We start from the raw sequence: 24,031 nt of genomic DNA on the forward strand, positions 1-24,031 counted from the left end.
TGAACAAGGATTTGGACCTTCCTGGACATGGGGTTGGTTCAAAACAACAAGACTTTCAAATAAATAAATATGCATATGTGTGTGTGTGTGTTTATATAAATATGGATACAGGTATGCACACGTGTTTTGCTTGCATTTGCTAGAATATCCTGGAAGCATACAAAACTAGAAACAATTCCAAGGGGGAAGCTAGGGGTGAAGGGGCACAGCTAGGACGAGACCCTTTGCACTCTAAGTCCTTTCTTGCCTTTTGATTTGAATCGTGTGACTATACTGTCTATTTCAATACATTTATATCCTCTGAAAATAAAAAAATAACACTTCCCTGCATGTAGAGTCTCTTTTAACTATCCAGCCTCTGGTTTGAAAGCCTCTGGAGCAAGACGACCTGAGGTCAGCCTTCCCAAATGTCTTCCTGACAACGCCGTGACTAGATCCTGGATTCAGATGCTCACAGAGGCACAAGGACAAACCCCAGAGAGTTCCACACACCCCCTGATCTGCCCCTCCGAGCCTGTCCCCACAGGGCAGGGCTCCCCACCCCCAGCTCTCTCCTCTTCACATTTGCCATCACCTGTTGCCCCCAAAATGACGCTCATAAAAGCAGGACTCTCTTTACTTCTTTTTTTTTAATTCTTTCATTCATTCATTTATTTATTTATGGCTGCATTGAGTCTTCGTTGCTGTGCGTGGGCTTTCTCTAGTTGCAGTGAGCGGGGGCTACTCTGCGTTGCAGTGCACAGGCTTCTCACTGCGGTAGCTTCTCTTGTTGCGGAGCACAGGCTCTAGGCACGCGGGCTTCAGTAGTTGTGGTACGCAGGCTCCAGTAGTTGTGGCACGCAGGCTCAGTAGTTGTGGCTCGTGGGCTCTGGAGCGCAGGCTCAGTAGTTGTGGCGCACGGGCTTAGTTGCTCCGTGGCATGTGGGATCTTCCCGGACCGGGGCTCGAACCCGTGTCCCCTGCACTGGCAGGTGGATTCTTAACCACTGCGCCATCAGGGAAGTCCCAGGACTCTCTTTACTTTCACGACCCACAGCCGTGAATCTATGGACTCAATGCCCACTTCCTGACCCGGTAGGCAGATGAACAAGCACCCAAGTCTGGGGGTCAGGCCCGACCTCATTCACAGAGGACAGGCCCCCCGGTTCTGGAGCCCCAAGAGCAGAGCTGCCCACTGCTCTCAGTCCTTTGCAGGAAGTCCTCTAGACCTTCAACTACCCCAGTGAGGAACCTGAGTGCAATGAACACCCCAAATCCTACACAACTTCCTCCCCCTGCTGCCCCTACATGGTCGGGCCTTGGCCTAACTCTCCCTCCCCTCCCCCAGCCCCACAGCCAGGGGTCAGCAGGTTTCCACACAGTGCTTCTCAGACGTGAGTGTGTAACGTGCACAGGCACCTCCCGAGGACCCCGCCACAAAGCAGATTCTGCTCAGCGGGCCTGGGGCAAGCAGGCTCCTGCCACACCCTGAGCATGAGGTTCTCAAGCGTCCCCAGGCACCAGCCCAGTTCACCGCCATCTGCCACCGCACCCTCTGGACCCCCGTCACCTCTCGCCTGGACAACCATGGGTGCCTCCCCCTCCCCACACCCAGAGCCCACCTCTGATCTGTCCTCCATGGGAGCTGGCCAGTGGCCCAGCTCACATGCCTGCTGGGGCTCCCACAGCCTTCGGGACAGGCCCAGACTCCTGCAGGGATGGCTCACGGGGTCCTGTGCCACCTGACCTTGACTCAAGCCTGCCCCAAATGCCAAGGTCCAGATGGACTGGATGGCACTGGGCTCCCGGGACACTCCCTCCAGCGTCCATGGCCTCGCTCCACCCCTCCCAGCAGGGAGGCTCTGGGGGTCACCCAGCTCTAACCCTGAGGGGTCCAGTAGAGGTCACTTAGCCTCGGCAAGAGCCTCCAGCCTCCGTTTCCTCCTTGGTTCAGGCCTGAGGGCCTGTGGGGTCTCCTCCTCCCCGCCTCCCGGAGGCCGGGGGTGGGAGTGGGGGAGGGGGAGGGGGAGGGGGGCAGGGGGCGGGGTTGCCAGGCAGGGGACGGAGGCAGACAGAGGAAGGTAGCTGCTCTGCGCTGCTTCCCAATGAGAAAGAAAGGAAACAAGCAGCAGGGCTGTATCTGTCGGTCTGCTCTGGAAATTCATCTGTGCCCACAGCTCAGAGGAGGCTAAGAGGGACGTCCCCCCAGCCCTGCACACCACCCCTCGCCTAAATCAACAAGAGGCTGTCAGACGGGCTCGCCCTCCAGGACCCCGTTTAAAAGCCACCATTTCATCATCAAGTGCTTGCCATGTGCTAAGTGCCATCCGTGGACCTCTTGTCCACCTACTGGCCCTGCAAGTGGGGGGACTGTCACCATCCCCAAGAGAAGCTTAGGGACTTGCACGGACCTCCCAGCAGGGCAGCCAGAATCTGCGCCGGGGGTGGGGTGGGGGGGAACCTCCAGGCTCCTGGCTCCTCACCACACCTGTTCACCTGCACAGCCATACCTGCCGCTCACAGAGTGGGGATGCGCATCAGAGGTGCTCCTTCCCCTGTACCCCACCTCACTGCTCTCTAGATGCTCATCAGCCCAGGCTTCCAGTGGCTCTCCGCAGCCCCCATCTGCCCCTGACCCGACATGTCCAGAGTCCCTGTCTGAGGACCCCTGACCTCACAGATCACACCTTCCCACATGCCGGCTCGCTACGTGGACTTCCTTAAATCCACACTCCTCTGTCCAGTGAGCTCCTCCAGACCCTCAAAGACCAGGCGGAAGCCTTCCTGGCTCCTCCTAGACGGAGAAAACTGCCCCCGCCCCCCACCACTACCGCTGTTCCGAACATGAGCACAACTAGCGTAACCCTTCAAGGCTTCTATCTCCCGCACACAGCTGAGCCCCCGGGTGCTCCCAGCTTAGTACCGGCTCTAACCCAGACCCACAGCACCACCGATAACACCACCTCCACAACTTTCATACCATCCGCCTCCGGTTTACCAAAGAACCTGGGATGGGGTACTTCCAACATTTATAAATAAATAAATGCGGCAGGCGGTGAACGACAGGGCTTTACATTCGTTATTTCAACTGACACATCAACCGTGAATGTTAAAAAGTGCTTTGCTTATCCTACAGATGTAGGAACTGAGGCTCAAGAGAAGTTCAACAACAGAGCTAGAAAGTGGCAGAAGCAAGGTTGAAACCCAGGTCCCTCCTTCCAAAGCCAGCTCTGGGCACTTTGTTATTCAGGTGGAGGGAGGGGAGCCCAGGCTGTCCCAAGCATACAGAAGAAGTGTCCCTGTGACCGCCCAGCCAGGAGGACGGCCTGCTCCAGGACACAGTCACACACACAGGTCCTCGCCCACCTGAGGGCTGAGCACGGCCCCGGGGCGCAAGGAGCCCATGCTTTTCAGCTGACATTTAACATTCTCAAGAATAACACGCACAGACAGCCTCAACACCTTGCCCTGGAGCTCTGAACACCGCCCAAAGCTTTCAAAGCGTCATCCATGTTCAAGGGCCATCTTGTGGGGTGATTGGATGGGAGTCTTTGCCGTCCCCTCTCACATAAATAGAACTCAAGCTGCACGCCACGGCGTGGGCAGCCCTGAAGAATCTGGCTCCGCCTCCCTCTCTACTGCTCCCTCCCTCACACCTCACAAGCCTGGCTCCAGCCAAGCCTTCCTCCCTGCTGCTCCACAAACACGCCAAGCTCCTTGGCCCTAAGGCACCCCAGGGCCTTTGCACTTGCTCCTCCCGCTGCCTGAGATGCTCCAGACTCTCCACAGCTTGCTTCTCTCTGACCAGTCAGGTCACAGAAGGAGTCTCTCCTTTAGAAAGGCCTTCGCTCACCACCCTGGGGACAGTCCCCAGATGGCTTCACATCACTGCTATCACTTCATTTCCTGTTCCCTCCTGAAATCACCCCTTTACCTCACTGTGACATGTCTGTTGCCCACACACACCTCCCCCCATGGACCGGAGCTCCAAAGGACGAGGCCTTTTCCATCCTGGCCATCCGCACCCTTTGCAATGACTTTGCCGCTGCGACCAAGCCAGCAGAGTGGCATTAGTATCACTGTCCCAATTTCACAGACGAGAAGACCGAGGTTCACACAGTTAAGCTCTTTGCCGAAGGTCACAAAGCTAATAAGTCGCGGAGTGGATACTGGACCGAGCCGTGTCTCCCAAAATGTCTTCTCTAAGATGCTAACATGTCAAACGCAAAACGCTACGTCAAAGACAATAAGGTTTCTTTCTGGCAAGATGTCTTAGGATCTCTAATATGCTATTGTATGTTTTAAACCTCCAGGTATGCACTGCTCCCCAAACTTATGTGACCATGGAACTGCTCGTTGGTGGGTTATCTTGTAGAAATCTTACAAGATAATTGTTCTAAAGAATACTTACACGTCATCCTTCCTGAAAATCTAGGCCAACTGTGTCAAACACGCAGCTTTCACCTGGGATCCATAGAACCTTTGCTTCAGAGAGCCTGTGGCATTCTCTGTGTTTTGGTATATGTGTATTATCACATGTCATTTCTTCAGAATAGGATCTATAGCTCTCATCAGAATCTCAAAGATCTCCACAACCTCTAAGAAAGGTTAAGAAGCAACTGTTCTACAGAAACAGGTGATTTATGTGACAGCCTCAATATTTCCCTGAGGAAATTCCATTTTTACACTAAAGAAAAGAAAAGAAAGAGGTGAAGTTCATTTTTCTCACCCCCTGAATCCGGGTGGGCCTTGAACCTTGTTTGGCCAACAGACTGTGGTGGGGAGACCAGGCCTCCAGAGGCCTTGGAAACGCCCATTGTCTTGGACCCCTGCCCCCTGGATAAGAGCACACACCCAGGCAGCCTGCTGGGCGATGAGACACTCATGGCCGGGTCACCCCCATCACCCTGGCTGAGCAGAGGCCAAGCCGCAGAAGCAGAGATCCTGACTGACCAGCCGCTGACCGCAGATACACAAGGGAGCCCAGCCCGCACTGCCGCGCCGAAGAGCAGTGAGTTCACAAGTGGTTACTGTTTAAAGGCGCTACGCTGGTGCTGGTTTGTTATTCCACAATAACTGATAAAACTCTTACTTACATGTAATGGAATCAGAAAGGGAAGCAAGGCAATTATATTCACAATGATATCCAATGCAGCATTATCCACACCCGCAAGAAAACTGGAAATAATCTAACTATTCAATCATAAGATTATATCTCAATATATCACAGCGTAGACACCCAACAGAGCTATCACATAGCAATGAAAAAGGACCATCGTCTATTGTACTTTATTTTCAGGTGGGGTAACATCATTGGGATTATGTTTTAAGTCCTTAGCATTTTTGCCAGCAGGCGGGGGACAGGGTAGGGAATGATGACACTTTTATTATCTTTTAAGATATTTGGTTTATGAAAAGGAAAATTAAACTATAAATACATGATCATATTGATTATGTAAGTCCTTAGCGTTTAAGGATCATACTAAATTACATATGAACTATGGCTGAGATGTTCTTCAAAATAATACGAGGGAAATAAATAAAACAAGATGAGCCATAAGTTAATAATGGTTAATACTTGGTATGGGGGGAGGGAGTTCATTTTATTATTCTTTCTTTTATACATGTTGGAAATGTTCATAATAAAATTTCATAAAAATTTTTAAAAGATCACTCTAAAGACTGTAGCGGGACTTCCCTGGTGGCGCAGTGGTTAAGAATCCACCTGCCAATGCAGGGGACACGGGTTTGAGCCCTGGTCTGGGAAGATCCCACATGCCGCAGAGCAACTAAGCCCGTGCGCCATAACTACTGAGCCTGCGCTCTAGAGCCCACGAGCCACAACTACTGAGCCTGTGCTCTAGAGTCAGCAGAGAACAACTACTGAGCCCGTGTGCCACAACTGCTGAAGCCCATGCACCTAGAGCCCGTGCTCCACAACAAGAGAAGCCACTGGAATGAGAAGCCCGCGCACCGCAACGAAGAGTAGCCCCCACTCGCTGCAACTAGAGAAAGCCCGTGAGCAGCCAAAGATAAATAAATAAATAAATGAGTTTATTTCTTTATTTTTTAAAAAAGACTGTAGCAACATGGAATTAGTTTACACTACAAGGCTGTGTGCAGAAAGCAAAACTCAAAAAGCTACCCATACAATGTTTTCAACTCTGCAACTTTAGATACAAAAAAGGAACTAGACATGGTGGGGTGAGGAGTAGAGGAATGATTTGTCTCTTCAAATTTTGCTTTCATGGTGTTACACTGTCTTTACAGAGGACCAAAAATGCCAAGAGAAAAGATGACGTTCTTTCATTTCCTTCAGCTGGGACTCAGCATGAGTGAGGGGCTGGCTGGTGGGGGACCCTACCCAGAAGCACGTGGGGCTGGGAAGGAGGAAGACTCTGACGGAAGCAGCTGAGGAAATCCAGACTTGGCGGAGCTAGAGAGGACCCCCTCCCCCCACCAACCGGCCCCAGCAAGAGTGCTGGGTTAGGAGGTTATCAACCAAGATTGGTCCTTCCCAGTTTAAGGGGCCACACCAGCTACCCCTTCCTTTGACCAGTTTTGAGATCACAGATGATATTCAGCTCTCTAAATATTCATCTCTAGGCAGAAAAAAAAATTATTTGGGGAAGAGCGTAAATTATAATCAGATCCCCCATCACGTGTCAGAGACCACGTCCACCAATTCAGCCATCACCTCCTCTGATCCCCCGAACTTCCCAGCTGGGTGCTAATGTGCCCACTTTACAGATGAGGAAAAGGAGGCCCATCACCTGCCCCAGGTCAGTCATGCCCTGGGCACTGGGGCTGGGTTCAGGAGCCAGCGGCAGGCCTGGACCAGCACACCTGTTGGCTTCCTTCCAGGCAGCACCTCCACTAAGGGTCACATGTATGTGGGGCAGGAGGTAGAGACCCACACACACTGAGGACCCCCAGCCTTAGATGGATGGCAACCCCTGTACAACCTCTGTCAGGTGAGATGCTACTGACTGAATGTTTGTGTCCCCCCAAAATTCATGTTAAAGCCCTAACCCCCAACGTGATGGTATTGGGATGGGGGGGGCTTTGGGGAGGTACTTAATGTTAGATGAGGTCATGAAGGCAGAGACCCCACAATGGGATTACTGCCCCTACAAGATGAAAAGACCAGAGCTCTCTCCCCGCCACGTGTGGACACAGAGAGAAGGTGGCCATCGATGAACCAGGAAGTGGACCCTCATTGGGAATCAAACTGGCAGGCACCTTGATCTCGGACTTCCCAGCCTCCAGAACTGTGACAAATAAACGTCTGCTGTTTACGGTGCCCAGCCTATGACATTTGTTACGGCCGCCCAGGCAGACTAAGGGAGAAGGCAAACCATGAGCCCCGGGGCAAGCCTGGAACCCCCAAGAGAAACTGACAAGGGGTCTTTTTCAAGCCTGAGGTTGTACTAAAACAGAAGAGTAAAGCTATGTTCATATAGTATTTCCTAGGCAATGACAGTTCAACATCTGTACAAGTATAGAATCACCCATAAGCTGTATGAAACGAAAAACAAAAGGTAATTGTATGAGAGCATGGATAATGGCCATCACTGTTTCAGAAACAAAAAAGGGGGCTGTGCATGTGTGTGTGTGTGTGTGCGTACACAAGTGTCTGAGAGGACAGGCGAGAATGTGGTAACACGGCGGCCTCCAGGGCCTGGGGTGAAGTGTAAGGGAGACCGAGTTTTCACTGCACGCTCTTAGGTGTGGTTTAAATTTTGATCACGTACATTATTCTTTTTTAACAAAAGCTTTTTAGTGCTATTCACAAGTCAGATGTAAACCTGCCCACAAGAAACTATGGAATTTTCATGCAGACAAGTCACTGACCTGCTCCGGCTTGGTTTCTGTTTTCAAGTGCTGTTTTTAATCAGCTGATAAACTGAAATGACCCCTCCTCGCAGCCTCACATAACAGACCTGAGGAGCTGACAACTCGGGCCCAAACGGCAGTCCGACCAGCTAAACCAGAAGTATTCGCTCCCTGGGACCTCCGAGTTGGGGGCCCTCAAACAGGGACTCTGATGAAGGCCACACAGCTCGACAGTGAGAATGAATGAGACAGACGTGAGCTTCCTGACCCGGCTGCTTCATCACACAGCCCCAGGAAGCTACCGGGGGGCTGACAGATGTCAGTCCAGGCCTGCAGTCCACGGTGGCCACAGCAAAGGGGAGGGCCCGGGACAGCCTTCCCTTACACTGTTTTCCCACCACCACTCCCTCTATCTACCTGCCACCAAAGGCCACGCCACTAACAAGAACCGCTGGCCTATGAGAATTGGGGAACACCCAAGTAGAGGCACCTGGCAGGCAGGGCAAGGGCACTGAGCAGGGCACCCACCGGCTTCTCCAGGGGTCCTTGCTCCCCCACTGGTTCCAGAAAGGAACCATCAGGGACCAAAACCCCTCACCAGGCCCTACCACCCTGAGCCTTCTCCCGGCCTCCAGCCCTGCCCCTTCGCCAGGGGCCCTCAGAACTGGGGCCCTGAGGTGTGCAGGGCCTGGGTGTGTGGCCACCAGTCACTTCCTCCCCTTCCAGGAGGAACCACTCCCAGCAGGCCCGCTCGGGTGCGGGAGAGCAGGCAGGAGGGCCCGCGTCCCGCGCTAATGCTCCCCTCGGCGGGAGGAATGAGCCCCCAGGCCAAAGTTCACAGCAGCGAAATCCCGCAGGCTCCCGGGAAAAAGGCACCCAAACATTCCCCGGCATGCATGGGGCAGGGCCAGACGGCAACAGGGCGACGGCGTGTTTACGTAACGCAAGACTGTCTCACCCCAAACACTCGGTGTCAAAACAGCCTCTGCCCAAGGCCCCAGACCCCATCCCTCAAGGCAGGGTTACATAAGCCCTTCCTCCAGGATGCCCCTGCGTGACCACTGGGCTCAGGGCCCTCAGAATCTGCCTGCGTCCGACTGGCCGTGGGAATGAACCAGCTCGGGTTTGTTTGAGGGGAAAGAGGAAGCCAGGGGCCCAGCCTCAGGCTCTCACTCGTGGAGGTGGCCGTCACTCCCCCCCTGGGAACAGTGCCCTGGCCCCGGAGCCCAGAACCAGGGAGTATCCCCACTTCCCCTGGCTGCCCAGCGGCCAATCCCACTGTCTTCAGGGCAGTCCCCAGCTTCCCGCGTGGGGTCCACCCAGCCCACACGCAGATCACGTGGTAGGGAACGGGGCACTCCCCCGGCCCCAGCACCTGGCTGACATCTATGTGGCCCAGGCTGACCTACGTCCCAGGTGGAGGGAGGGCCCGAAGCCACCAGCCCGGGTCTGCATCCCGGTCCTGCCACCGACCAGCTGTGACCCTGGGCTAGTTATTTAACCTCTCTGTGCCTTCACTCCTTCTGTTAGGAAACAGGGGTACTAAAAGCCCACACCCTCATGGGGTGTAACGCAGCTCAAAGGAGATAACACACAAGGAACTCGGCACTCAGAATAAAGGTCAGTTGTGAGGACTCACCTTGTATCACGTGGGCCTGAGAATGGAGCCACACGAGGGAGGCCAGGGACCCAGAGAGACTGGGTCCCGAGGACACCACGAGAGCCCCTGAATCCACCTATACCTGAAGCCAGACCTCTGCATGGAGTTACCACTTACAGGAGCCCCTTTATTACTGAACCCAGTTGGCACTGAGGCTTCTACCGAAACCAAGACACTGCTGCCACTTGCAGAAATCAGTCAGACAATCGCTCTTCTGCTCAGATCATTAACTTCATCCCAGCAACTCTCCACGTCTGTTGGTTGATTGAGAGAGAGAAGCCTGGAGGACACGGCTGCCCCGGCTGCCCCACTGGGTCCTCCGGCAGTCCCACTGGGTCCTCCAGCAGTGAAGACAGATTTGCAGGCACCTGGCCAGTCCTCAGGTCTCACTCCCAGGGGAGTCCCCATTCCCCCCACCCCAGAACTGTCCATGTCCCATATGCCTACCCGCCCAGCCCCCCGCCCTTCTCAGGGGAGCAACCCAAATCCAAAGAGCTTGCCCTCTCGGCATTCCTGGCAAGGCTGGAGGAAGGACAGGAAAGACCACCAGGCTGGGGGTCCTACCCCCAACTGCCTGGGCCCAGGAACCAAAAGAACTCATCCTGGACGAGGCGGGGTCTGCCAACAATGGTTCAGAATGGAACAGAAAAGAATAGACCCTGGCCTCACATCCGACCTGCGGTTCCCCAGAAGTCAGAGGAGAAGCACCTGTGGGCTCCAGGGCTCAGAACCAGCACATCGGGCCGATCCCCTGTGTGCACGAACCATCAAGGCTGGACTCTCTGAGCTGCAAATCCTCACCTGCAAGGACCCCTTCTGGCTCCGAGGTTTTGGGAAATTCCTCCTCTCAGGTGGCGGACCTCCGCATCTCACCAGCAGGGGAAGTTTACTCTCCATCACCCATCGACACAGAGGGCGTGACTACAGGTTGGGGGCGTGAAGGGCAGCCCTCCCCTGCTTCTGTCAGAGATGGCCTCTGGCCTGAACAAGAAAGGAGCAAGTTTGTGTGCTGAGCCCCTCCTGTGCGCACGCACGAGGCTGACTCTTATCAAGGAGGAAATTAAGGCCCGGAGAGGGGCCAAAACACACCCCGGTCACCCATCCAGTAAGAGGCTGGGTCAGCCTTCACATCCCACCACTGACCAAGATACACACTGTCCCTGGGACATCACAAGGAATCCAGCACAGCCCTACCTAAGCGGCTTCCTAAGCGGAAACTCAGCTTGCCCATCTTCTTCCCAGATGTGAGGGCTGCTTGGACATAAGCTCCTCGTCAACAGCTCCATCACCCCTTAATGGCTGACTCTGAATAACAGAGTTACCAGTTGCCCACCAAGAGCCAGGCTCTGCGCTACAAAAGACTCAAGCTGCCTCAGCTCACCCAATCTGCAGAACTATTCTGCTGCAGGTTGGTAGAAAACTCCCATTTCAGGTATAGAAACAAAAGCCTCAGAGAGGTTAGGTGACTTGGCCCAAAGTCACACAGCCAGAACCCAGCACCTCAGCCTGCAAGTTCCTGCTCCGGATCTCAAAGCTCTTTCACAAGCATCCCCCCACTTCTGAAGCCAAGGAATGGCTCCAATGAGAATGTTCCCAAGAGCCGTCCAGGCTTTTGGGGTCTTTCCAAGGTGCTTCCAAAACCCTCTACCTTCAGTAGAAAAAGCACCAAGGTGACCCCAAAAAGGGACATGCATGGCAATTTAAACAGAAGAGTAGGCCATGGGGCCTCATCCACATAGGCTCAGAGGATTTCAAGGGAGGCGCGTGTGAGGCGGGAATGGCAGGCTCCTGGGAATCTGAATGACGCTGTCTGGATAGAGCACGTCGCAAATTGGGCGGCCCAAACTCCGCATCCACAGGACGGACGGCAACGCTGCTGAAAGGTGACTCAGCTGATACCCAGCCTGAGTGGACACCAACGGAGCCAGCACCTAAATTTCCTGACTCCAGGCAAGCCATGCATCCAATTGAAATTGAAAACGAAAAGGAGAAAAGTTAAAAACTAAAGGGCACCGAGGACGGGTCATTAGAAAAGAGCTCAGACAAAAGGAAAGCCATCCTTTCATCCTCTGCCTCCGTTTACAAAGAAAGAAACTCTTAATGGTCAAGGGTCGGAGCTTTAGATTCACAGAAAGTGCTGTTCAAATCGCACCCCCAGGAGTGACCAGCTATGAAACCCGGGGAAGGTCCCTGACCCTCTCTGAGCCTGTTTCCGCGTGGGCACTGGGAGCCTTAAAGCACAGGGTCAGGCCCGTGGCTGGAGCTCCAGAATCGGGAGCTACTGTCACGCGCAGGGCTCAGCTGTTCTCGTAACCCTGGAAATGACGCCACGACATCCACGGCCTCAAGCCACGGACCCCACTGCCCGCTCCATGCCAGGGCAGCCACAGCAGCTCCCCCAAGGGAATAAGCACATTCCTCACCAGCAGGGGCACTGAGGCCCAGAGGCTCAGGCAGCGAGGCTCTGAGCAACCAAACCTCCTTAGGCACAGGCCACGCCTTGCTGCGCCCGGTTCAAAGTGCAGGCTGGGGGGGGCTTGGGGGCTGATTCCGCAAGAAGCCGAACTCCTTCCCGACAGGACCCTGGAGCCCCTGCCCAGACCTGCCCACAGGGAGGCGGGAACAGATCTCTGACAGAATGGCCTGAATTCCTTTGCTTTTCAAGGATCCCACAGTGAATGTTAGGACGTTTAGAATAAAATCTTAAAGAATATAAGCTTTAGCGTCAACAAGGCCAGGTTCAAATCCAAGCTGCCCCACCTACTAGCTCTGCATCTTCCTTCTGGGCCTCTGTAACACGGGCTGGGGAGCAAAGAGGAAACCCCATCCACAGAGAAACCAGGAGACATTCCTCAGAAAGACGCCCAGGGTCCCGGGAGGACGGGAAACAGCACAGCAGCCCCTGGGGACTCACAAATACCCCCACACACACATGCCCCCTTCTCTCCTCTCCAAGGCCCCCCCATACCCCCTAGAGAACAGAAAGAGAGCCACACACAACCTGCAGCGCCCTGCTACCACCCTCCCCTCCATGGGACCCAGCCCAATGCACTGCGAGGAAGAGCCTTCCGTGGCCCCGGGCCACCCCCGGGGTGCTCACTGCTGCACAGTCCACAGCACCCGAACTCATCCACCGGGAAGCGGGGTGCCTAGCAACCTGCACTGGGACGAGGGCCCCAGGGAGGGCTCCAGAGGTTTCCACACCCCAGCCCTCGACTGTTGCATGGATAAAGGGTGTGAGGCAGAAATGAAAGCAAAACTGCCACAGGGGCCTCCACTCTGCAGCCACCTACCACCCACAGCCCCTCCCAGGAAGCAGTGAGCTGAGAGGCTGGGGGCACGTCCTGGGCACAGGCGCTGGAGGTCCCCCACACCAGAAAAGGATAGGGGAGCCGGGCAGGGAGGCTCTCTGCCTGCCCTGGGCTGGGGACTCCACCAGAGATGTGTCAAAGGCCCCAGACCCTGGCCTGGCCGGGTAGGAGGGCGTGGGAGGTGGCCCACGGGGAGGGGGAGTCCTGTCACATCCGAAGCACCTGCCATGCTCAGCAGCCCTAGAGGTGGGTGTACTATGCCCGCTTTACAGATGGAGGAGCAGAGGCCTGGGGAGGCAGAATGGCTTGTCAGTCATCTACAGTCAATCAGGCAAGTCTCGTGCTCCGAGTTTACAGACATCTCACCACCCACCACCCCTCTGGGCCCCAAAACTGCACACAGAGGATGCTCAGAAAAGAATGCCTTGATTTTCTTCTGAAACTGGGTGTCAGTCCAATGGTACCAAGATGTCACGTTCAAGACGGAGATAAAAGCCACCTGGCAGGGTAGAAACAGCAGGGTTCCAAGAGTCAGGGAGCCCCGAGGGTGAATCCAAGCTCTGCCACTCACAGCTGAGTGAGTAGGCAAGTCATCACACCTCTCCCCAGGCCTCGGTGTTCAAATCTAGCAAATGGAGATATGCTGTCTTGGAGAGTAGATTCCCGACCTACAATAGCGCCCGGCCCGTGGTAAGTTCTCCCTGTGCTCTGAAATCTGGTATGAGCCACTGATCCAGGAGGGAACAGGAGGGAACTTCAACACAGCCCTTCGGAAGCGTGGAGGGCCTCCTGGACAAGCCCCCGGTTCTGGTTTCATGGCTCAGAGGCTCTAAGACCCGGGGAGGCCAGAGCCTGATGAGGAGCCCATGGGTTTGCAGACCAAGCTGCAGAACAAGGCACCGCAGGCTGTGCTCCAGCCTCTGCTGCGGGCCCTGGCCCAATGCTCAGCGTGCACCTGGCTGAGCCGGTCCCCAGGAATGTCTCCGGTGCAAAAACTAGCTCCTCCCTAGCCTCAGGATCCATCTCTAAGGAACTTCGGTGCAAACCAGCAGCCAGAGGCGAGACATTTTTAAAAGGGGAAACAGCACTGCCCAAAAGGTAGCAACCAGCAGGCGGGGAAGCTGGGCGGGCAGCCTGGTACCCCTGCCTTGCCCCCCTCCCGTGTGATGACGCTCAAACGAGGCAGCAGATGGCGAGTGCCTCACCAGACTTTCCCAGGGTGGGCTCCGGGGAACACGAGTCCCGCACAGGGACTCCGCGAACAGACCAGCCTGGGAAACTTTACATCCCAGGTGCCCTCCTGGGAAGCCCCTGTCCCAGCGAAGCCCCACAGTAAGGAAGCTTACTTCCTTCCTTTGCCTGTTTAACTCAGCGTCAAACGTGCCTGATGGCTCGGGGGTGAGGCCTAGTAACACTGTTCGGGAAATGACAGTGTCCATTTCCCAGAAGAATCAGCAGGGCACTTGTTAAGAGGAGGCTCCCAGACCCTTTCCCTGGAGAATTTTAAGGGGGAGGGGGTGGACTCAAGGATACGTTTTTCCCTGGTGCCCCCAGTGCTTCTTCTGTTGGGCGAGTTCAGCAAACACTGGCCTGGAGGAAGGTAAATGAGTGTAAAAGAGAGCAAGCATCCTTCCCCCCACTCCCTGGGCACCTGAGGCCTAACCTGAGCTTTAGGAAAGGTCAGCTGGCCTAGGGCCTACCAGGGCCATAGGGTCCCCCACCCATCCTCGCCCCAGCCCCCCAAAGCCCAGAACTGCTCATTCCTGAACACAAAGTCTGGACTGAACGAGGCCAGAGGGGAGCATCTGTCCTCCTGTCTGGCCCCCAGAGCACAGCTGCAGCCTCAGGTGGAGGAAGGTTCCAGGGCCACCCCCCTGGTCCCCTGTCACACTGTCAGGGAACAATGCTACTGCAGGACACCCTGCTGCCTCCTTTGACCACTGCCTGTCTAATGTGGAAACTGGCCTGCTCTTCCCTAGACGGCTGCCCTCGGTCCTCAGGGAACCCAGGGCCATGGCAGAGGCAGGCCAGGGCGTGTGACCTCCGGGCAGCAGACCCCACCCGCCCTGTAGCTCTTTAGCTCCTAGAGGAACAGGCACTCACCCTCATTAAACGTCGCCTCCTCAGAGAGGCCTTCTCTGACCGCATAGTGCTGAAGTGGCCGCAGCTGCTCCCGTCATGGCTTTTTCCCATCTGCAGGCTTCCTGGCTCTAGTTCTACCTCGCAGCGTTTTACACGTATCTGTGGGCTGGTTTCCCTTCATCTCCTTACCAGGCGCAGGGGGGCAGGGACCGGCACCAGCACACGGCAAGCCAGGGTGGACACTCGGGACTTGCTGAGTGAATGAAGGAATGAAGGAATGCAGCCAACGGTCTCCTCCCTGACCTGGGACCTACCACCTTCACCCTGGGTCTTCCTTCCTGGCCCAGAGCACTCCAGAGTCACAGGTAGCTTTGGCTGAGTCACAGGGACACAGAAAAGGCTTCCAAAACCCTCCAGTCAGTTCCTTCCTCCGCTAACAGATGCTCTCTTGAGCCCCTACTGTGTGCCCTGGTACAAGCACTGGGGCTTCAGCAGGGAACACAACTGTCAAAGTCTCGACCTTTATGGAACCAACTTTCCAAAGGAGAGACAGACAATGAGCAGAGGGAAAGAACACGGGCAGCCAGGGGGCACTAAGGGTTTAGGATCCTGAGCAAAAGGAAAGAAAAACAAGGCGTCTCCCAGAAGCCATCTTTGGGAGGAACTTTGGCCTGTGTGTCCTGCTTCTCCCTCCGGGGCAGCTGGCGGCTTAGCAGAGTCTACCCAGCGGGCTCTGACGGCAGGGCTGCTGGGAACACCAAGGGCAGTTAACAGGGTGGGCACCCCGCACCCACGGGCCTGGGAGGGAAGGGGACAGGAGTCCGGGGATCCTTCACAGAATGATTCTCAAATCGGCACAGCCAGTGACAGATCCACCCCCCTGAGCCCTAAAAATGGGGCACCCCCGGGAGCTGTCAGCCCGTCAGGCCGACGCAATCCTGCCCATGAGGCCCAGCTGGGGAGGCACAGGCCACAAGGGCAGCTGCTTTCTGAGGGCAGCTGGGAGCAGGCAAGACAAAGCAGCAGGCGGAATTCAAACAGCCCAATGGGAACGGCCTCATTCACGGCTCCAGAGGAAGCGCTGTTTGAAAAGAGGCTTCAGCAGGCAGCGGGGAGGGCGCGCTGGTCTTGGAGTGGGGCGAGGGCCCCCTCCCGCGACCCCTACCACATCCCGCTGTGTCGCCTTGGACAAGGCACCGCACCCTGCCTGGGCTTCCCTGGGGAGCACGGCACTCTCCCCTAAGCAGGCCACACACCCAGGCCGGGTCCCTGAGGGCCAGCGGAGGGGGAAAGGTCGGGATGGGCCCCATTCACGCACCAAGAGGGAAGGGGTTTAAGACCGCGGCCTTGCCAGGGAGGGAGTAGGTGCTCAGGTCCTGAATGATGATTTGCTTTCTAAATGAATCTTACTTTCTATAAAGGAGGTACCAGAACATTCCCTCAAAAAGCTAGCTTACCAGCTGAATTCAAAATACAAGTAGGAACAGAAACCCTATTGACATCCCACTGTTCAGGAACTGCACTCATGCAGCACTTCACTAAGCACTTACTGAATGCCCCCAACCTGCTAAATCACGAGGGGGACATAACCCGTGGAGGCAGGAGGGCCCAGGGGTTAGGATGGGAGGCCCCAGCCTGATGCACCCGCGGGCCCAGCTCTGCCCCACGCCTGCCCAAGCACAGCCAGCGCCGCCTACATGAACTCAATCTCACCGTCATAAGAGAAATGCAAACCAAAAGTGCCATTTCTCACCCATGTGTGTGGCCAAGATCAGAAATATCTGTCCACGAGCTGCGCCGGGGAGGGTGTGCGTGACAGGCCCTCCCATGCGCTGCCATCTGTGAGCAGTGCCCTGTCCTGGTGAGTGGTTTCAGAACTGCCACGAAAAAGTAAAACGCCTCTGCCCTTTGACCCAGGGCTCACTCATCTAGCAATGAGCACTCGGGCGATGGGGCAGAGCACTCCCTGCCCCACTGTCCACACCGGCAGAAGCCAACCACAGGGCAAGAAATACGGTCCACTGTTCTAAGATCTGGACCCCAGAGCCGTTAAAGAAACGAGGCAAGTGATACAGAACTGTCTCCAAAGGAGCAGTGATGTTCAATTTCTCTAAGACATGGTGTTCCGTGAAAGGAGCCGAGGGCAGAACGATATGGGCGGAAGAGACCCCCACACACACGCACTCTGTGTTTTGCACAAAACACCTCGAGAGAGGGGGCAGGGGCAATATAGGAGTAGGGGATTTTTTTTACAAAAGGTTATTATGGGATTATATCAAATCATATGTGTGAAACTTGTGAAAGTTGTAAAGCACTACAGAATTTCAAGAATCTTTCATTCAATTAAAAAAAAAAAAAGTTAAAAAGGAAAAAAAAAAAATACACCTCCAGAGAAAGAGACTGCCAAGAACACATGTCCCTGAGTGACCGGAACTCAAGAACAAGAAGGAAACGGACTGACTTTTCATTGTGTATTTTGAGTCCTTTTCATTGTGTATTTTGAATCCTCTGGGTTTTATTTTAACATATGCATGTATTTAATATTCAAAAAGATAAAACAATAAATGTTAATGAATAACAGCACCATGATTGCTCATGGAGACTCTTGGCATTTTCAGGAAACCCGGCACAACCTCCTCTTGAATCTCAGAACTTAAAAAAAAGGGAAGTATCATCTGGCATTAATGTAATTTTCTCAGGCTCCCCCATCCATAAAATAGGTGAGGACAGCAGCCCCGCCCCCCAAGGGGCTGTAAGAGTCCCACAGGCCGGGTGTGAAGGGAGATGCTGGGAGGCACCAGGCAGGGGAGCCCCTCCTTAGCCGTGCCCGCTGGACCCACACCCAGGCAGGATGAGCAGTCAGCATCCCTCCCGGACTTCAGGGTCACTCAAAAACTGCCCAGGCCGGGGACACTGCAAATGCCAAAGATCTGGGAATAAAAAGGCATTCGTGGGCGGAAGCCCACTCCCCCCTCACCAAGGACGGCAACCAGCATTCACAGAGCTCCAGGCACAGTATGCATCTGCATACTGACGTTTTTAAGGCTCATGACCCTGAGCTAATACTGTCATTATCCTCACTTTAAAGATGAGGGCACTGAGGCACATGCCCAGGGTCACATGGGTGGCCTGCTGTAGACCCAGGCCTGGGACCCAGGCAGGCTCATCCACAGACAGCAGCGCCCAGATGGCCGTCTTCTCCTGTGGGAAGCCCAGTTCGCTCCCTCGGAAGCTGTTGGAAAGTGTTTACTTGCAAGGCTGGGTATGGACAGTCCCGATGCACAGCTGCAAAGAAAACCTAAGTCAGCACCTCTTCCCACCTCCACGCCCCCAAAACGGTGCCAGATCCAGACACGAAGACAAACAGAAAAATACCCACTCACAGACCAGCAGCACTTAACCTAGGAAAAGGTTCTCCATCCTCCCCACTATGAATCTCCCAAAAGAATCCCGGCACGGAATAATGCTAAACCAGCCCAGCAAAAACGAACCTTCTGGATTCCTTCATTTAAAGAAAGGAATGGGGACTTCCCTGGCAGTCCAATGGTTAAGACTCCGCACTTCCACTGCAGGGGGTGCGGGTTCGATCCCTGGTCGGGGAACTAAGATCTCACGTGCCGCGCAGCAAAAAATAAAAGAAAATAAAAATAAAGACAGGAATGTAGGCCCTGAGGGGCCCTGAGGGGAAGGGATGGCCTGGGGGTACCCTGGAGGCCAGGGTACTGTTAACACCAAACTCCCAGCTCCCTCCTTCTGGAGCCTCCAAGAGCCCAGGCCTAAGCTGGGCAAAGAACTTCTTAATAAACAAGGCAGCCACATCCCCAGGTGTAGAGACCTGGGGTCTGGGCTCAGGGAAGCCCTCCACTCTGAATGCAATTCCCTCATATGCCCCAAGCCTCAGTTTCCCCATTCTGCCACCCTGAGCTACAGGGAGGATGATGTGAGATGAGGTTCCAGCATTAAAAAGTCAGGTAGGGCTTCCCTGGTGGCACAGTGGTTGAGAGTCCGCCTGCCGATGCAGGGGACACAGGTTCGTGCCCCGGTCCGGGAAGATCCCACATGCCGCGGAGCGGCTGGGCCCGTGAGCCATGGCCGCTGAGCCTGCGCGTCCGGAGCCTGTGCTCCACAACAGAAGAGGCCACAACAGTGAGAGGCCCGCGTACCGCAAAAAAAAAAAAAAAAAAGGTAACACGACAGTAAAGACAGACAGAGGTTCACCCATGTTCTACACCAAAATGCTTTGTGATGTCCTGCGCCTTTCTACTACCTCCTGCAACATAAGTTCAGCCGCAGGAAAGAGGAGTGGGGGGGTGAGGCGTTGGAGGGCTGACACAGAAAACGCGGACAAAGGGAACCAGGTCAGCCAGCCTTTCCACACGGGGCACCGTGGAGAACTAAGAAAACTAAAAATTAAAAAATCACCCAACATGCACTTCCCTGGTGGCACAGTGGTTAAGAATCTGCCTGCCAGTGCAGGGGACACGGGTTCGAGCCCTGGTCCGGGAAGATCCCATATGCCGCGGAGCAACTAAGCCTGTGCGCCACAACTGCTGAGTCCGCGGGCCTAGAGCCCGTGCTCCACAACAAGAGAAGCCACTGCAATGAGAAGCCCACTCACCGCAACTAGAAAAAGCCCACGCACAGCAATGAAGACCCAACGCAGCAAAAAAAAAAAAAAATTACCAGACATTTCCAACTAACAGCTTTACTTCTCTGCTCCCCACCTGAAGTTCCTTCTGGACTTCTCAAAAAGGCACAAAGGGAGACGTGAGGGAGCTGCAAGCGTGCTCCAGTGTGAGGGGAAGGGGAAGGGAGGTAGGAGGGTAAGAGAACACCAGAGCCGTCCCCGTGGAGAAGGGAAGACACGCAGGAGAGGGGCGGAACAAACAGTGCCACGAAAAACAAGCTGAGTCAAGGCCCATCTGTCGAGGAGCCAGAAAGCCCGTCCCATCGAGGTGCACCAGGGTCCAAAGGGTTGGCCCTCACGCCTGCTAAGGTGTCCCAGCGGGACCTGCTCCAACGGCCCAAGGATGCCTGCAGCGGGTGATGACCCTCAGAGAGCAGACATTACACCTGCTGAGGTCACATCTCAGCCTTGCAAGGAAGTGTCTCCAAGACAAAACGGCAGCAGCTGGACCCCATGAAGATAATGAGGGGGTCCGCCCAACTGTTGGAGATGCCCAAGGAGAAAGGACTTGCTTTCCGTGTGGGTCTCAAGGTGCCCAGGTTGGATCCATTCTAGAAATTGAACAAAAGGAACAAAAGTATGGAGCCTGCTCCGTCTCATGCCATATCCCCATCTGTAAAACAGAGGGGCTGCGGGGACTTCCCTGGCGGTCCAGTGGTTAAGACTCGGTGCTTCCATTGCAGGGGGCACGGGTTTGATCCCTGGTTGGGGAACTAAGATCCCGCAAGCCGGGCGGTGTGGCCAAAAAAAACAGGGGCATGGGAGCGGTGGGGGTCAGGGTGGGGGGGCTGGTGAGATGATCTCCCACACCCCTTCCTGCTCTAAGATTTTTACAAGGCCTGACTGACATTCGACTAAACAAACAACTCATCCCGATCCACTCAGGTCATCCTCTCTGCCACTGCCACTGCCCCAAACATTCGGAGCAGAGCCTCAAGCCATTTTCAAACATCTCTGGACTTCTTAACTGTGGAACTCACAGACAATTCATCACCCATCCAAATGGGAGCGCTGCACCCCCGGATTGTGAAAGTCACACACAGGACAATGTCCATCTACACCCCCTTCTCGGCCACTGAAACTGCACCAGCATTCATATCAAACACGAGAGCAGCAAAGGACTCCGGCCACTCTCTCGAGGGTGGGAGTGTTTTGCACCCAGTACAAAAACGCGGCCACCAGGGGGCGCTGCCCTGAAAGTAATAAAGGAGAGAAGAAACAGAAAAATTCTTTTTGGTGTTTTCTTTTCCTTCCCAAGCTTAAGTGACAAAATATCTAAAGCACCCCTGATGAAAACACAAAGTGGGTTTCCTGAGGTTCTAGAATGACCCAGATGTTTCCCTTCCTCTCTTTGAAGCCCATTTGGCCAGAAGAACGCAACTAGACTTTGAACACAATAACCCCTTCAGAGAAATCAACACTCCGTGCTGGATTTCCCCCAGAACGGTTGACATCACGGCTTGCCCTGAAGCCCCCTCTTTAAAGACAGGAGGGTCCACGGGGAGGGAAAGCCAATCCGCAAGTCCAGCCTGAGGACCCAGCCACGAGTCTCGGCTGGAACTGTTTTGCGAGAGCCTCCTAATTACCAAGCAAAACATACCAACCAGATGACAAGCCTCATGCTTTAAGCTGCAGACACAGGATGACACAAATACAGAGAGACCTCAGGAAAAAGGGTGCAAGGTATCAGTGGGGATTTCCCAAGTCTTAGATGACTGCAGGGGGAGCTCGGGCACCTAACACCAGCACCAGACTTCGAGAACACGTCAAAGGGGCTTCTCCACATTTCTTCAGTGTCTAGGGCACATTTTCCACAAGTGTGCGTATCTGCGGTGCAATGTTCAAGTGCCCCTTTTTGACGCTGCAAAAGTCTTCAGACCCACTTTCAAAGCTCTGGCTGCAAGTTCCTCCTGGTTTCCTTGTGAATTCCCCGGCCACTCGGCATGCCCTACTGACCATGAAAAGCTTACTTTCTCCTGGGGAAGCCAGCATGAGAGAAGGCAGCCAACTCCATCCCCAGACCAAGGGATGCAGAGCCAGGAGCTGTTTTATACAAGGTGCGCCCCTCTGGCGGTGGGGAGAAGAGCTCCTGGGGGGCTGGAACAAGGAAAAGGAGCAACAGGCCCGGGGGACAGGCATGAGGGGCACAGAGGTACTGCCAGGCCAGCCTGCGCGGGCCAGCTCAGACTGGCCACTTGCTCCACACACCAGAAGATAAGGAAACCCAATTGTTCAATTCATCATTATGTTTGGTGACCCAACAGGGACAAAAATGCAAGTGGGACCCATTTTCGAGAATCAAAGCTACCAAGTGGAGACACTGCATAACAAAAGGGTTTTCCCCCTAGAGTTTGCAAAAGGCTTGAGGAGCTTGATTCTCTCAGGCTTTCACTGAGAGCAGGATTTAACTAACAGCTTCTCAGAGGCAAAGCCACCGTGGTGGAACAAGGTGAGGCATACCTGACCCAAGACTGGATGCATCTGTAATGGACTAAGAATGCGATCTTATTAAAACACCCGGAGTCTCCCCCACTGAGGACCAGCATGGGGAGGTGGGGCGGGGGGGTGGAGCCCAGAGGGAGGAAAGCCATTCTACACCGCAAGCATCTACCCAGCACCTCCTCTGCACCAGCCACTCCCTAGCTGTGGGACCCGGGGCCAGGTACCCCATCTCTCTGCGGACAGATTCCCCTTCTTAGACACGTGGCCCTGAATCACCAACCCAGCCAATTCCCAAGGCTGGTGCGAGGCTCTAATGAGACAGCAAATCACATACATGCCAAGTATTGCTACTCGCTTCAAAGAGGCTTAATCCGGTGACATGCAATGACAGCTTCTTGCAAAGAGAGCTGCACCGGCGGGGCACACAGTAGGTGGTCCGCAAACATACAAACAGTGGTGCCCTTCTCCATGAAGGGAAGCGGACGAAGGAAGAAAAACACTCCAGTCCGAAAGTAACCTCCAGCCACAGGCAGACAGCGTGGACCCCCCGATTTCCCAGGTCCCTCTGCCACCTTTAGCAGCGCTCCCACCGTGCCCTGGGGAGCCAGGGGTCTCCCCACCCGGGGTCCCAGTGCACCTGAGAGCCCTGGTCCGTGCCACACCGCCCATACTGGCCACTGCTTCTCTCGAACACAGCCGGCGGCCACCACCGCCACCTGGCTACTCGGACTCAGTGTCCCCGCGAACCGCTCCTTTCCGTTTCGCTCTAACCTCCCAAAACAGCCGCTGAGGCTGAACTGGGCTCAGGCCGGGGGTCCCCGGACGCCGGAGCCCCGTCCCTCCATACCTGCACAGCTCGGCGAAGGCCTGGAAATTCAGCTTCTTGATTTTCTTCTCGCTCAGCCAGTAGCCAACTCTCTTCCCTTTCAGAAAGGTCTGCATCTTCCTTTTCGGGCGGGGAGCTGGGGTCCGGAGGAAATCGCCCACAGGCCGAGTCTGGCGGCCCGGCGCGCGCCGCGAGCTTGCGGGCACCTCCTCCCGGCGGCGGGGACGCGGAACGGGGCTACGGGCGCGCAGTCCTGCCGGGAGGGGCGGGCCGGGGCGGGGCGGGCGCCCAGGCGGAGGGAGCGGCGCTCAGCGCGGCATTCCACTGGCTGCCGCCGCGTCGGGGCCGCCCGCGCCGCCGCCGCCCACGCCCCCGCCGCCAGCCGGGCTCCCGGCGCGCAAGTTCGCGAGCGCCAGGCCGGGCCGGGGAGGAGAGGAGGGAGGCCCTCCCTCGCCGGCGCCGCCCAGCCCACCGCCCTCCCGGCGCTCGAGACCGAGAAACACGCCCTCCAGCGGCGGCCACGGCGGATCGCCCCCGCGCTCTGGCTGCGCGCCGCCCCCGAGTTCCTCCTCCTCTCCCTCCCTCTCGCTCTCGCCCGCGGTCCCCACTCCGAGTCCCCGGCGGCGCGTTCGGCCGATCCGACCCGGGCGCGTGCCCTTCCCGGCGCGCTCGGACCCCGGCGTGGCGCACGCGGCCGCCCGCTCCCCCCGCCCAGTCGTCCTCACCCGCCGCTGCCGCCACTTCCTCCTCGTCCCCGTCCTCGGCCTAGCCCGCAGCCCGCCGGCGCCGCCGTGCTGACCCGGCCGGGCGGCCCGCTGGACCCCGCCGGGGCGGAGGAAGCGCGGCCGCACCGGCCGCTAGGGGGCAGCACCGCCCGCCGCCTCTTAAAGGCGCCGCGCCTTCCCCCGTCTAGTCCTTTGGTGCGTGTTTGTGTCGAGGCTCTGGCTGTTGAACTTGGGGACTGAGGGCGCGGGACTGAATTTAGGGCAGCCCTTGCCAAGTGCTTTTACTTTTTAAAGAAGCAAGAGGAGTCGTGGTGTGGGCATTTTCTGCTTGTCCTTTGGGAGTGATCGAGCCACTGAGTTTCATTCATCAAAAGCATCTCCGTACCCCCAGCACTATTCAGTCCCAACTGCTGCAGAGGGCGCGGGAGGAGCGGGGCGCGGGGGCGGGGGGGCGCGGCGGATGCAATAAATGAGATCATCTGT

The 24,031-nt window shown here is 55.7% G+C and overlaps 1 protein-coding gene across 4 annotated transcripts in view; it reads right to left on the reverse strand.

Annotated features, from left to right (window-relative positions):
* The window catches only part of ITPK1 (inositol-tetrakisphosphate 1-kinase), a 162,595-nt gene extending 138,940 nt beyond the window's left edge, over positions 1-23,655 (reverse strand). For 3 of the 4 annotated variants that reach the window (XM_060295212.1, XM_030883509.2, XM_060295211.1), the window contains exons 1-2: positions 23,549-23,655; positions 22,845-23,076 (exon numbers count right to left, since the gene is read on the reverse strand). In XM_060295212.1, the coding sequence (XP_060151195.1) occupies positions 22,845-22,939 (95 nt within the window). In that variant the 5' untranslated portion in view covers positions 22,940-23,076; positions 23,549-23,655. The remainder of the gene's footprint in view (positions 1-22,844; positions 23,077-23,548) is intronic. The other variant, XM_060295213.2, reaches the window with a different exon arrangement.
* Between the last annotated feature and the right edge of the window lie 376 nt (positions 23,656-24,031).

Source organism: Globicephala melas, chromosome 2, assembly GCF_963455315.2.
Source record: "Globicephala melas chromosome 2, mGloMel1.2, whole genome shotgun sequence".
NCBI lineage: Eukaryota > Metazoa > Chordata > Mammalia > Artiodactyla > Delphinidae > Globicephala > Globicephala melas.